This window comes from Bactrocera oleae, chromosome 2, assembly GCF_042242935.1.
Source record: "Bactrocera oleae isolate idBacOlea1 chromosome 2, idBacOlea1, whole genome shotgun sequence".
Classification (NCBI taxonomy): Eukaryota; Metazoa; Arthropoda; class Insecta; order Diptera; family Tephritidae; genus Bactrocera; species Bactrocera oleae.
Window position 1 is genome coordinate 39,900,114 of NC_091536.1, and position 16,342 is coordinate 39,916,455.

At 33.3% G+C, this 16,342-nt stretch overlaps 1 protein-coding gene and 1 long non-coding RNA gene across 3 annotated transcripts in view; one reads left to right on the forward strand and one right to left on the reverse strand.

Annotated features, from left to right (window-relative positions):
* Window positions 1-16,342, reverse strand: part of l(3)80Fg (dnaJ homolog subfamily C member 16 l(3)80Fg) — a 405,661-nt gene that overhangs the window by 164,932 nt on the left and 224,387 nt on the right. For both annotated transcript variants that reach the window (XM_070113021.1, XM_070113022.1), the window contains one exon: window positions 8,678-8,932. In XM_070113021.1, coding sequence (XP_069969122.1) covers window positions 8,678-8,932 — 255 coding nt within the window. The remainder of the gene's footprint in view (window positions 1-8,677; window positions 8,933-16,342) is intronic.
* On the forward strand, window positions 8,191-8,684 carry LOC138858952 (uncharacterized). Its single transcript, XR_011397988.1, has 3 exons — window positions 8,191-8,339; window positions 8,436-8,449; window positions 8,511-8,684. It is a non-coding gene; the product is annotated as an uncharacterized lncRNA (long non-coding RNA).

Genomic DNA, 16,342 nt, shown 5'->3' on the forward strand with positions numbered 1-16,342 from the left:
CTCTTCATGGTGCCCATTATTAGCGTGCGAAAGGCTAAAATGCTCGCTATGCCCCACATCACTGAACTCGTCACACACTATAGCCATCGCTTCAAGCATATGATTAACTCGTTGTGTTTTTAAATGATGTCTGTGAAAGGATCCAGATGGCTCATGAACACGTTTGAAAGCTATGGGTGGATTAACTTGGTGACTTTGGATTTGGTTTAGGTCCCTGTTTAATTAAAGTAGAGGATGGCGATGAATCGAAGTATTGAAATCCAGCTCCAGTATCCTGGCTTATAACTTCGTGGAATCCTGTAGCTGAATTCTGCAGTCCCTCTTTACATCGATAACTTAAAAGAAGTATGAATAATTTTCATTATGTGGCTCCAATGTGCTCTTAAGTATCTCAATTAAAATATTACGTAACGTAAAACATTTGGTTTTTTTTTACCTTTTACATATTTTAAGGACCAATTTACAAAAATTCTTAATTGAATGTTAAATAAATATCCACGTCTGTTTTACTAAATTTTTTAACATTCGCCAATTCGCCAGACTGTACGTGTGTTGACTTGATTGTTGCTCGAATTTTTCTTTGATTCGATGTGCAGAGGGTCTGATTCAACTACAGGATTCCTCTAATATATGATTAGGATACTGGAGCTCCACCGATTATGCTTTCACTGTGGAAATTGTCGTTGTTCGTAAGGATTCTATGTCCTTTTGCTTTTCTGAACTCATGCTTACCTTCATTGCGTTGCCGTTTTCAAGGTCTTAGTTGCAATAATTATGAATGAGGGAACCGATTTCCAAAAGTCCGCATTACGGTTGACGCCAGTGGGAAAGGTAAAGCATGATCGGTTAGTGACTTAACTTAATATAACACCACACTGTTGTTGCTGCTTAGGTGACTGATAATACTCCAACATATTAAATAATCAAAACAGGTTTTATGCTATGATTGCACTCGCTATTGTTGTTCTGGCGGCGCTGAATGATAAGAATATCTTTATTAAGCGCAAAGTAAGCCACTCATAGTAGTGGAAAGAGAATTTCGTCTATTACCATTACTTATACATGTAGAATAAGATGTACATACATACATATTTTAGATTCTAAATAAGCTAAGAATACATTTATACGTATAACGATGAAAGCATTTAGATATAAATATAGAAAGAATTACATTAGAAATAATAGTGTTGATTACTCATATAAAAAGTTTTTAATTTTTAATTGGAAGCCTATGTACGAGTATATGTATCTACAGTGCAGAGCAATACTTGTCGGATATTTGTCAAAATCGTAAGATGCTACAAAAATCTCAATAATTATTAAATTTTCTAGAAATTTTTGATTTCAAATATTTATTTATTTCTTTAAACGTAAGTAATTTCATCGGAAAACCAAACGAAACACATGCGTCCAGTTATACACGCCAACATTGATACATTTTAATATTTGATTTACTGTTATTTTTGGGAAGAAGACAACAAATTTTTAGTTTAGTTTGGCATTTTTAAGTATATTGTTTAATTGGAATGGACTTCGATGATGACTATATAAAATAATTTGCGAAGCGAATAAGGCGTACTAAATAAATGTTGGATTAGTTAGTTAGTTTAATGAGGCATATAAGCCGCGGTTCTATCAGTAATAAAATTTAAGGGAAGTAGCAAAAAACAGCTTCGCCATTCACAATTAAGGAAACAGGAAGCCGTTTATGAATAGCCCAGCCTTAGGGAGAGGTCCCAACTTTAATATTTCTTAGAAATATGCTTTTAAATGTGTTGATTTTAACGAAGTGGCTTTAGAATAACATCCCTCTAATTCGGGGTTAAAATATATATAGTGAATCTTTTACATATATTGCTCACTTTTATATCCACTTACACTTCACGAAAATGTTTTGACGCGTATACATATTACATATTAAATAATGCACAAATAGCTTTGAATCATAATTAAAGTTTTTCTTTAATTCAGCTTATTTATACAATAATAAAATAGTTGTGCAAACAAATACTAATAAGGTTTACGATAGCTACATACTACATACATACGATTGCAAACTTTAAATAGCGTACTTTTTGGGCTTTGAATGCAAATATCTCAAAAACAACAAGTCTCCTTCGGCTGTATATACAGTGGCGAGCAGAATTGAGTGCATGTTTACAAAACTGACTTTCATCACCCATAAAAACAAAACCACACAAGCAAATCCAAATTTTTGTTTTGTTTTATTTTTAATATTTATTTTGTAACAAATTCTAGTAAAGAAACAATGACTAATGAGAAAAATTTGAAGAGTTTGAAAGAAAAAACGAAAGAAACTCGCATAAACTCAATTTTGCACGTTTAAAAATAGTTCAATAACTAAATAGATTTCAATATTTTGTCCATAGACCCTTATTGGAAATGACTTCTTTTTCGCGGTCTGGCATGCTCTCTACCAAATTTTCAATAATATCTTTCGGAATACGACTCCATTCTGCTGTTACACGATCCCAAAGGTTGCCCATGTTTGTTGGAGCTGTTTCGTACTGCCCGATCCGTCTTTTCACTATTGACCAAAGATTTTCAATCGGATTGAGGTCGGAACTTTGTGCTGGCCACTCCATTAATTTAAAATGTTGTTTTCCAATTCATTCCTTTACAAGTTTTGCTGTGTGCTTCGGATCCCCATCGTGTTGAAAAAAAATTTCTTGTTCGGGATAAGCATGACATGGGGTTATTTTTAAATGTACAACTCAATGTATGTACTTGTGTGTATATTGTATATTATCTCTATTATGTGATATGAATTTATTTTTATGTATATAGGTACATATATTTAGTTTACGATTATATATGCATTTTTATACTCTCGCAACCGGTTGCTACAGAGTATAATAGTTTTGTTCACATAACGGTTGATTGTATCACCTAAAACTAATCGAGTTAGATATAAAGTTATGTATATATAAATGTTCAGGATGAAGAGACGAGTTGAAATCCGGGTGCCTGTCTGTCCGTCCGTCCTGTGCAAGCTGTAACTTGAGTAAAAATTAAGATATTTTTATGAAACTTGGTAGACATGTTTCTTGGTACCGTAAGACAGTTTGTATTGAAGATGGGCGTAATCGGACCACTGCCACGCCTACAAAACGCCATTACTCAAAAACAAATAAATTGCCATAACTAAGCTCCACGATAAGATAGAAGACTGTTATTTGGTACGCAGGATCACATTAGGGAGGGGCATCTGCAGTTTTAAAAGTTTTGGTCTTGCCCCCTAATAGCTTTATTGTGCATATCTCGGCAACACTTCAAGCTGTAAAGCTGTAATTTTATTGCTGTAAACTTTTGTGTTTAATTTTGCAACATTCTTAAACTTTAATTGATTTTTTAGTGATTTAATTCAATATTTAGTGATTTAACTCTGTGTTGCAAGCTAGGTATTAAATGTTCTTAAGTTTTGTGCATTATTAAAAAGTTTAAATTTTCGAATTTTTGTTTATTTTATTCTATTTTCTCTCTTTATTTATCTCATTTACTTCTTTAATCACAGCTGTGTTGCGTGTAGCCTTTTATTTGTTCCAGTGAATCTAAAACTGCTTGCTATATTGCTTTTTCAAACTGTTTTGGTTTTGAACTTTGATAAAAAAAAATTCAAAAATTTGCTATTATTCTATTAACACACTAATTTATTCTACATCCATTAAATTTTTTTTTACTTACTCTTTTATTTGATCTTCATTCTTGTTGTTTATTATGTCTTGTAACTTCCCTAATTGTAACATTAAAAGCGAGTCAGATCGCTATGTTTCATGCTGGCTTTGTGATGGGCTTGCCCATATTAAGTGTGCTGGACTGACAGGTAGAATCTTAGATTCTATTCTCGACTGTAAGGGACTGCGTTGTTCCTGTGTAAATTGTAGATCTATTGAAATCGATCTATTTAAAGTTTATAGGGAGACACGCAATGGCTTTAACGAAATCGGTCGAGATCTTGTAACCCTTACTGAAAAATTTAGGCACTACGAAAAATTGTTCAAATCTTTTAAGTTCCCGAATGATTCTCATGAATCCTCCAAACCTGCTCCTAAGCGTAAACGTCCTCCCGATGAAATAACACTTAGTTCTTCTGTACAGAAAGGAACGTCTCCGCCCAATTACCTAATAAATATCTCTTCTCCTTGCCCTCTAGGTGATAAGCCGTCAACTTCCAAAGAGCTCAATTCCCCAAAAGCTCTATCTAATAGTAATAAGTGTCTCACAATTCCAGAGGCTCCCCCTAATAACTTAGTAACATCTATTAAAAATTTGGTCGTATTTTCACCTAAAAAGTCTATATTTATTTCTAGACTTGCCAAAAATACCTTGGTTGAGGACATTAAGTCTTACATTTCGTCACGTTTAAAAATTGATCATATCAATATCCGTAAATTTAACTTCAATTATGATAGAAGTATATCATCGTTTAAAATAGACGTATCTCTTGAAACATTCAAAAAGATCTTAGATAGTTCATTCTGGCCACCTGGGGCTTTTATATGCGAATTTAAGCCTAAACTAAGAAGTCAAACTGAGGAAAACATTGCTAAATTACCAAAAGCAACCACCGATATAAAAAACTGATTGGTAAGAATTCGCTAAGCATTTATTATCAAAATGTTACAGGTCTTAATACAAAATTAACCGACTTATATTTAAACAGTTCCAATTTTAATTTCCATATAATTGGATTTACAGAAACATGGTTAAAACCTCACATTTTGATGAAGTTTTAAATAGCGAATTTCAAATATTTAGATGTGATCGACTGAACAGAATCGGTGGAGGTGTTCTATTTGCCGTGCATTCCTCTGTCCCATCTGAAGATGTTCTTGTTCCAGGAACCGACTCATTTGAATTTAAATGTATTAGAGTCTATGTTAATAGTTGCTTTATTTATTTAACCCTGGTTTATATACCACCCCATTCGGACTTATCTGTATACATGCAGTATGCTTCTTTAATAAATAGTGCTACTTCGATGGCAAATAATGCAGTTTCATTAATCGTATTAGGAGATTTCAATTTACCGTGTGCTTCGTGGAAGGCTTTCGATGACTATATCGTACCGATTTGCAATCGGTCTTGTTTTCATGAGTTTTTCGAAAAAATGTCCGAGTTGGGTCTGAACCAAATTAATTTGATTCCGAATAAATTTGGTAAATGCTTAGATTTAGTATACGTTGATACCTCTTCAAAGTGTTCCGTTATTCAGAGTAACCAGTAATATCTGTCGAAATCATGAGCAATGTACGCGATAATAATTATCAAACTTCGTGCTTCCGTACTAGGTTCAACTTTGCAAAAGCTAATTTTAAAAAGTTAAATACAGAACTTTCTACAATATCTTGGCCTAATTATAATGGTGATATTGAATTGAGTGTCTCTCATTTTAATAACATTATTACGAAATTATTTGAAAAGTATGTTTCAATAGTAATTAATAATAAAAGTAAAAGTAGAAGTCCGTTGTCGTCGAAAGAGTTACATAAATTGAAAAACAGAAAAACTCGAACCTTTAAACATTTTAAAAAAACCGGTTCACTTGTCGACTATTCAAAATATTCCGTATTGCGTCGACAATATTTTGACCTAAACAAAAAATGTTATACTAATTACTTAAATAAAGTAAAAAGAATGTTGTAAGTAATCCAAAATCGTTTTATGATTTCGTCAACTCCAAACGCAGGATTTCCAAATTTCCGTCCGCGATGAAATACAAATCTATCATTTCAACTGACAATGTTATTATATCCAATATGTTTGAAGAATTTTTCAAGTCAAACTACTATAATAATTCTTCCAAAACTTTTTCTTATCAGCACGTTCTGTGTTCGAATACTTTAATTAACGCTCTAATTATTTCTGAAGAAGACGTCCTACTTAAATCAAATAAGTTAAAACCATCTTTTAGTTACGGCCCAGACATGATAGCCTCATGCTTCCTAAAAAATAGTGCCAAATATATTTACTTGCCTTTGACAAGGATATTAAATTCCTCTTTTAAACACGGTATATTTCTTTCAATATGGAAACAGTCATTTATAATTCCTTTGCATAAAAGTGGATTTAGATCCAACATTGAAAAATATAGAGGTATCGCAAAACTATCAGTTATACCTAAACTTTTTGAAGCTATCATCACTGACCATATAACCTTTTCGATTTCTCCGTTAATTTCCACATCTCACCATGGATTTCGTAAAGGGAAATCGATTTTAACAAACTTGCTTGAATTTTTAAACCATGTATCATTGGGTTTTAGGGAACATAAGCATACAGATGTTATATACACAGACTTTAGCAAAGCTTTCGATAAAGTAAACCTCTCGATTCTCATACATAAACTTGATCTACTGGGCTTTCAGCCAAGACTTCTTCAATGGGTAGCTTCCTATCTTTATAATAGAGCACAACGAGTGATATACGCTGACGACGTAAAGCTTTTTAAATCATACACCTTAACTGAGGAAAGGTGTCTGTTGCAAACAGACTTAAACAATATGGTTGCATGTTGTGATAGAAATGATTTGCCATTGAATCTGAATAAATGTAAGACGATGTGCTTTTCTCGTAGATCTGTGCACCCCTCTTCTTATGTAATAAAACACCATATTCTGGAGCAAGTTTTTAACTATTTGTATGTTGATTTGGGAGTTATAATGGACCCTAAGCTTAATTTTTGTCTTCATATTGACACCATGGTCTTGAAAGCAAAAACTGTCCTCAGTTGTGTTAAAGGTTGGTCTAAAGAATTTAGAGATCCGTATATTACTAAAACACTTTATACAACTTTGGTTAGACCTATATTGGAATATGGCTCTGTTGTATGGAACCCTAACTACCAAATCCATTCTGACCAGTTAGAGTCTGTTCAAAAACAATTTTTACTTTTCGCCTTAGCGCATTTCCGATGGGATTCTAGGGTAAGTCTACCTCCATACACTAGTCGTTTAAAACTTATTAATCTACCTACACTTTCTAGTCGTAGGGAAATGCTTGGCATAATATTCTTAGTGAAAATCTTGAATGGAATAGTTTGCAGTTCTCTTCTCCTGTCTGAAATTAAATTTAATATCCCGGTTCGCTTTTGAGGCAGTTAAGACCTTTACTGTTAAAATCCTGTAGGTCGAATTTTGAACTAAACAAGCCATTACGCCGTATATGTCATGATATTAATTCTCATTCCAGCACATTTGACTTATCTGACTCACTTTTCAAAATTAAAAAGACTTTATTGTTTTCTCTTAATGAATGAAAATGTAACAATTTATTATATTGTAACTAGAAATTTTAGCTGTTGAAATTTCAATTTGAATCACTATACACGCCACTGATATTAAATTTGAGCTCTGGGATGATATGAGATGACTTTGAAGGAACCGCGTTCCAAATTAGACAGAGGGTGTGGTACCGCCATTTAGTACATAACATTCTTCTCATATTTCTATGTTATTGTGCGAAAATGGGTGAAATCGGATTACAACCACGCCTATTTCCAATATAACACCATTTTAAATTCCGTCTGATTCTTTCACTTTCCACTATGCAAATGAAGCAACAATAATTGTATGGGGGTAAAACTGTGCATGAATAATGCGTTTGAAGTATGCCACCTTGTAACCAAAAATTGTCTAAATCGAACCAAAACTGTTCAAGCCCCTAGGTACTGAATAGACCCCAGTGCCTATAGTTGACTTTTTACCGAAAATATCGGTCAATGTGTAAGATATATAATTGAAATTGATATAATAGAATAAGTAAATGAAACTCTCGATAATAGTATGTTTTTGTATCAAAAATGGGTTGAATCGGATCAATACTACCTTTAACATAAAATTTTGCCAACACCTGAAGTAATTTCCCGGGCTTTTATCCTTGCTAGTTGCGAGAGTATAAAATGTTTGGTTACACCCGAACTTAGAACTTCCTTACTTGTTGATTTTATTTATGATTGTTGAACGCATACGTATTGCTCATACATATGTAAATGCATAAACGCATAAAAACCTTTGTTTATGTACATTCATATGTATATACCATGCATATGTTTTGTACTGTCTTGGCTAATAAATTAACATATCATTATAAAAGCAGCCTTTATACTGTTTGCATACTTTAATAAAATTTATTAATGGTGAGTAGTTCTATACTACACAATTATCTAACTCCGTAGTGTCCAGCAAATATTTTTCTGGCATTTTATTAAGACATCTAAGTTTTTAGAAACGACAAAAATTGGTTAATTTTATTAAAATAATTGAGGTATTGTGAACCCTTCCTCCATTTCGATTACGTTACGATTTAACAATCGTTAGGTAAGTAAGGCCCAATCATTTGATGTTGCGAGGTATAATAATAATTCTTATTATATTAAACAAAAAGTAATAAATAAATTTTGTTCTACTTCTCAGAGAGAGATAACTCAGTAAGTTTCAGTCATTACATTTTGATTAAATTAGTCATATATATATTTTAGCTTTTTTAAGGAATTTGCATATGTCTTTTGAAGTGCGTTTTGGAAAGCAACATCCCTAAAGCTGATTTCGAAATTTGAGGGCTCTTAAGTTTTAAAGTTAAAATTTAAATTTTCTTATACACTATTTGCTACATGTACTATAAATATGAATTAAAACACTTATTGCTCGTTACTTACTTTGACAAAAGCTTCGTAGCTGAATGTCTCACTTGTTCTTAAGAGCCTTTGGATGGTGTTGCCAATGTAACGTCTAGTTAAGTTTATAACCTGCTCACTGGAATCATATAGGTTGAAATCCATGTTAAGAGGCGATCCCTTCATCCACTCGTATTTTATGTGAGTTTGATCATACCGCCAAATAATAACTATAGGACACAGCTGGTCTGCTTCGGCTCCCTTTGAAATCGCGTTAATAAATTCCTTTTGTTTTTCCTATGAAATAAAAAAATATACTCGCAAGTCAGCACTCTCTAAATTTATTTTGACTAAATTAAAATACGTTGGATCAACATACAAACAGTTTCGTTTCGTTACATTTTTGTGCGTCTAAATTGTTTCGTTTGTTACTTCACGGGGTCGGTCTTACTATTGGCCGAGCTCAATTTCAGCAACAAAAAAGGTACTAAGTGGTACTCTAGCATACTGTATATAATTAATTAGGTTCATTAAAATTGTAAAATGTATTAACTGATGTTTTCTTAGACGTGTGGTTTTCAATGAGGCTATATTTTTTTACTTGATTTATACTCAGTTTGGTTTGTCATTTCATATTGAAGATGTATATTTATCACCAAAATAATGGTTCGATTCGCCCGATGAAGCTAAACTATTTTTGTCGCTTTATATTAAAAAATATAAACTTAACTGAAAAGGAAGTACAAATTAAACGTAAATTTAAATGATGGCTTTTGCTTTATTCAGAATAACGACCCGAAGCATTCTACTTAAGTGGTTAAGGAATGTTGTTGTAGCACGTTAAAAAAGGGCAGCCACATACTCTTCAGAGTCCAGACTTCAATTCCATTGACTGTGGATTTATATGAAGACAAAGTTCCGAGAACGCACGGTTAATAGCAAAAACACGAAAAAACGTTAGCTTCGGTTGCACCGAAGATATAATACCCTTCACAAATACAAAGGCTTCTTACAAGAACTTGATTCCGATCGTTCAATTTCTATGACTGCTATGTATATGACATAGTGATCTGATCTGAACAATTTCTGCGGGGAATACACTGTTGCCTTAAACAATAACTCGTGTCTAATTTCGTGAAGATACCTCGTCAAAAAAAACAAGGTTTCCATACAAGCATTTTACTCTGATCGTTCAGTTAATATGGCAGCTATATGATATAGTGATCTGATCTATACAATTTCTTCGGAGATTGAATTATTGCCTTAAATAATAATACATGCCGTGCCAAATTTCGTGAAGATACCTCGCCAAATGAAAGAGTTTTCCATACAAGCACTTGATTCCGATCGTTCAGTTTGTATGGCAGCTATATGATATAAGTGATCAGATCTGAACAATTTTTCGGAGATTACATTGCTGCCGTAGAAATTTTTTCGGAGATTACATTGTTGTCCTAGATAATCATTCATTCCAAATTTCGTAAACATATCTCGTCAAATGAAAGAGTTTTCGATGCAAACGCTTTACTCCAGCAGCTATATGCTATAGTGATCTGATCTGAACAATTTTTCGGAGATTACATTGCTGCCGTAGATAATAACTCTGCCAAATTTTCCAAACATATCTCCTGAAATAAAAGAGTTTTCGATGCAAGCGCTTGCTTCCGATCGTTCAGTTTGTATGGTAGCTATACACTATACTGATCCGATCTGAACGATTTCTTCGGATATTGCATTATTGCCCTAGATAATCAATCATTCGTCAAATGAAAAAGTTTTCCAGTTTCTTAGTGAGAAAAGGACAGCTGCAAAATTTGAGATCGGTAGCTTAAAAACTGAGGGACTAGTTTGCATATATACAGACAGACGGACATAGCTAAATCAACTCAGCTCATGCTGATCATTTATGTATATATTTTATAGGCTCTCCGACGTTTCCTTCTGGGTGTTAGAAACTTCGTGGCAAACTTAATATATCCTGTTCAGGGTATACTTGTAATGAGGTTAAGGCTGCTCTTCAGGTAATATGGGCAAATATACCTCCTGAACTTACACAAAATTTGGTGCATTCTATAAATAAAAGACTGCAAACCATGATAAAGGGTAAAGGTGTACATAAAAAGTATTAATTTTCCTTTAAGAGTGTTAAAATGTCAATTTGTAAAAACTGTACAAGTGTTTTGTTTTTGTTGTTATTGAAAATGGAGTTATTTTGGAGAAAACTGGACTTTTAAAAATAAATTTCAATTACATCATAAAAACTAATAAAACCGGCTTTTTCTAACTTTTGGATGCAACTCACAAGTGTTAATAGCTTAGGAGATAAGTCACTTCAAAGTCAAAGCATCCCCTGTACTCGCTTTTTTGGGCCACTGTATATACCTATGTACCTTTTTTTTGAAAAATTAAATATTTATTATGATTGTATAATTCTGATGACCAAAATAAGTTTTTAAATGCAAAACTTCTTCATAACACCTCTGCAACATATTATTTTTAATTTCGTACAAGTAAATTATCAATTTACAATTTAATATTAAAAAGATTATGGCAAACAATCATTTTGAACCAACTTCGTAATCAAACATATGATTTCAAAGTTGTCATCACCTTGTATTGTATAAACGTTGATTGTCACTTTACTTGTAGAGAATTCATTAAAAGTGAATATGAGTGTTATAAATTGCACTAAGCATTTGAGCGGCTGTCTTGAATTAAAGCATATTGCCGATATACGGCTTGAAATGTTTCGCTATAATCGTCAAATATTTTTTTATCGATGTGAGCACGGCAGTAAGCATATCCAGTGAGAACTGTAACTATATATTTTTAGAATTTCTTTTTATACTTTCATTGAATAGGCTTTTCGCGCTGGGCACATTTTCTTAGCGATTTTTTCGTTTCACTTCTGTTTATAGATTATTGTTGGATTTCGGAATCCGTATTTGGTAGGTACATATGTTTTTTTGAATTACAGCGTGGCCCCGCACTTGTTTGAAGCTTTGTTCGGCGGACAACATTTGTCAACATTTTTCCGTTACACATTCCAATTGTCATATATATTTTGAATATACGCAACATAATTTTAAGTTTCATCAATTGGTGTTCAGTTTTTGGGAGCAATGGAATCAGGAGCTGCTGAAAAAGTTCCATTTGCCAGGAAAAACAAAAAGTGAAATTGTTAAGATCCTCTAGAGCCTTGATGTTAACCGTAGATTCGTTCAACGTGCTGTGGTCAATTTAAGAAAAGTGGTAGTGTTTAAATACCAAAAAAAAAAAACCTGGTCGCAGTTACACGTCCGAATTCCAAATCTGCTAAAGATTGTACTTGAGCGAATAAGGAAAAAATTGTGCAATTTCTGTAAGAAAACTGTGAGCCGAAAAACCATCAGAAAATTTGTTAATAAAAAACGAATTCATGGGCTAACGAACGACAAAAGCAAATGAGAAAAGAAAGAAATTATTTGCTCCTTCGGCGGCACGTCAATTGTGAAATTGTGTTTTCTGATGAGAAGCTTTTTGTGTTCAGGCAAGCCACAACTCACAAAATGACGCATTTATGCAACCAGTATCTCTGAGAATCCAGCTGATCAAAGAGCTTTGAAAGGTATCAACACACAACCTCTGTAATGATTTGGGGAGCCATATCTGCACTCCCTCTCCTTTTATTGACAAAGGCGTAAAAATTAAATAAAAGTATTATTTACTTGTTGGACACTTCTCTGCCCATGTATCCAGTTTGTTTGGCAATAATCCATACTGCTTGCAACAAGATTTTGCCCCAGCTCATAAAGCAAGAATTTTGCAGCAGTAATGCAAAGACAAAATATCCCCTATTTTATTTCAGCGAATGAATGCCTGCCTTCTTCTCCGGATTTGGATCCTTTGGATTTTTGTATATGGGAATAATTGATGGGAAATGAAGAAATGTAAAAGACTTAAAACTGGACCAGTTTAAGCGCCATTTGTACAGAAGTTAGGACGAAATTCCATAAGAAGTCCTGTACTAGTTTCCAAAACCGTGAAAAGCTTTGCAAGCATGCAAATCTAGAGTTTAATAATAAATAAAACAAGTTTTCATCTTAACTTAAATATACATTTTTTTTGCGCAAAATTAGGTGCGACAATTTTTAGGGCTCACGTTGTATATTTCATTCACTCATAAAAATGTATTTAAATAAAAAAGAATATAAACTATGTTACATATTTAACAAATTTGGAATCGATCTCATTGAATTTGAATGAATTTGTATTAAAATAATTTATTCCTTACGGCTATACGGCCTACGTTACGTGGAACGTATCTAGGCCGTTAGGCGAGGTATCTGACTCAGCAATACAAATGTTTAAGAAACTAGAACTAAACTCCTCACATCCAATGCATAAAATCTATACTATAAACCTACAAGGAACCAATCCTAAATTCACTAATACATACGCAAACAAGTAAGATAGGTTTAAATTCGGGTATAACCAAACATTTCATACTCTTGCAGCTTGCCAGGATCAAAGAAGGAGAAAAGCCTTCAGGTGTTGGTTAAACTTTATTTTAAACAAGTAAAGAAGCTCTAAGTTGGGGTGTAACCGAACATTTTATACTCTCGCAACTTGCAAGGATCAAAGCCTAGGTGTTGGCAAACAGGATCAAAGAAGGAGAAAACCCTACAGGTGTTGGCAAAATTTTATATTAAAGGTATTATTGATCCGACTCAACCCATTTTTGACACAAAAACATACTATAATCGCGAGTTTCATTTATTTATTTTATTATATCAATTTCAATTATATATCTTACGCATTGACCGATATTTACGGCCTTATACATTTTTGGTTGGATTTAGACAATTTCTGGTCAAAAGGGTGCATACTTCAAACGCATTATTCATGTACACTTTTACCCCATACAATCATTGTTGCTTCATTTGCATAGTGGAAAGTGAAAGAATCGGACGGAATTAAAAATGGTGTTATATTGGAAATAGGCGTGGTTGTAATTCGATTTCGCCCATTTTCATGCTATAATAAAGAAATATGGGAAGAATATTATTAACCGAATTTGGTTGCAATCGGTTAAGCAGACGCCAAAATATGGGTTTTCATCTAAAAGTGGGCAGTGCCACGCCCATTGATTAATTTTGAATGCGGTTCCGAAAAATTCATCTTGTACCATCCCAGAGATAAAATTAACTGTCTCTGGTGTGTTTAGTGCTTGATTTATCGCGCTTTTAGTAGTTTTTAACAGTACCCCAGATTTCACCCATTTTCACACCGCCGATAGAGGTGCTAAAAACATTTGTTCTCAATGAATTTCGTTATTAAAGCTTTAGCGGTTTAGGAGATATGCACATTCAACCTATAAGGTGCGGGGCGACGCAATTTATTTGTTTTTGATTATTGGCGTTTTGTGGGCGCGGCAGTGGTCCGATTACGCCCATCTGCAATACCAACCGTCTTACTGTACCAAGAAACATGTGTGAAGGTTTCATAATGATATCTCAATTTTTACTCAAGTTACAGTTTGCACAGACGGACAGACGGACGGACGGACGGACAGACAGTCACCCGGATTTCAACTCGTCTCTTCATCCTGATCATTTATATATATATAGCCCTATATCTAACTCGATTAGTTTTAGGTGATACAAACAACCGTTAGGTGAACAAACCGATTATACTCTGTAGCAACATGTTACGAGAGTATAAAAATTTTGCGAAAGAACTCACCCTTTGTTATTGCTATATTTTACTTAGCGTCAGCTAAAATTGTATTAAAATCATCCTTAAATGAGAAATATGTGATATAAACTCAAGCAAATTTAAATTTAATATAATATATTGAGTTGATGTGGAAAACGTCAACCAGAGGATAAAAATTATTTATATTAGGGATATGAGATTAAGACCAAGATCTAGCCCAATTCCATTCATATTCAGTGGTAAAGCACATAATTTTCAAGGAAATTAGTCTATTTAATTTCAATAAAACATCACACATTTTGACCATCCTGTACGGTTTGAAGTCAGGTGGAAAGTCGGAAATCATTATATATGCTGTATTGGGGGCAGATAAAGGGACGGAATGATTGCATTAATTTGGACATTGCTAAGGTATACTTGAAAACATATTGTATTTTCACCCAACTTTATTAATATATAGCTCATACGCTGAACGACATATTCAAGGCTTGTTAGAAAAACGAAAATCGCTATATGCACTATATAGGAGTGGGTTTTATTCGTATATATGGTATAAGGCTAACCAGAAGTTTCAAAATAACATTTTAGGTATATGGGATCTAAGGGATATACTGACCCGATTTTTTTTTGTAGTACACCACATAATATAAACATGCCACAACTAATAATATGCTCCCTGAGTTTCATTAAGGTACACTTACCATCACCAATATATATGGAGTAAAGTTAGGTGGATGATCGCAAATCGTGATATAGTTTTATGGGGACTAGGACAAGTTTTCAACTGATTTTATCCATTTTAGGCACAAAGATACATTGTTATTGGTAAAAAACGTGTTCACTAAAATAACTCATATATATTGGTATAAAGTAAACCGGAAGTTTGAAAATCTTTGTATTAGTTATATGCGGCTAAGAGAAGCCCATATCCGATTCAACCCATTTTTGACATACAAGCATAGTGTTATCAGGAAAAGATTTGCTCCAAATTTTAATAACATACCTCACAGATTGATCGATATCGATAAAATGTTCACTGTAGGAACTGGGGTCCACATATTCGGTATCTGGAGGCATGAACAGTTGTAGTCCGATTTTGACAATTTGTAGTCATAAGGCCTACTTTAAGCGTACTATTCGGGTAAAGTTTCATCCCGTTACATTCCACTTATTACTGTTACTGTGTTACAGTTTTACATTTTTATTTAGTGCTTAGTTATAGCGTTTTGTGGAGTGGTAGTGGTCCGATTACGCCCATCTAACCCGTCTTTACATATTTACCAAGGAACACTAGTTGACTCGGCATGCTGCCATATACGTTATTTTTAGGAAATTTTGTATATATAAATAATTTTTTGGGAAGTTTTTTTAAAAATAACTAAATGTTTGGGGGATTTAATTATAATTGAAATAGGAATGAAGAGTTGTAGACAGTTAAAGTATACATTATCTTAGATAAATAATTATTATTTATTAAAGTAACATATTAAATATAATTTACAATTATGATAACTATCTATACAACGAAAATAATTCCTTTTTCTACTACTAATGATTGCAATTAAAAATAAACTAAGATTAATCTTTAAACCCTCTGCAATGTACAATAATTTTTGTCAGTACGTCTTTAGTGAATACAAAAAAAACAGGATTTACCACATAAAGTTGTCCGTGGGAAAAGCATGGTGTACAAATCTAAGCCACAAACAAGCAAAGTTTGGCCTTGTGACTTATTGATATATTATTGCGAATGCCAATCTAATTTTTAATTGAGAGTATTTGAATTAAATTGGCATTCAAATTTTGTCGTTCAAAATTTTGGCTTCGATAATGTTTTTCATTAATCTTGTGCCATTGCAAAGCCGTAGTGGGTTTAAATAGCCAAGGGTGGTTCGGCACCGATGTTTAGCAAAATCGTAGCAGGGGAGATGACTCCATTTCCTATGAGGAATGGAAGTGGGTATCGGAGTCCTTACGGTTTAGGGGAATTCTTGCGAAAAATCCTACTCC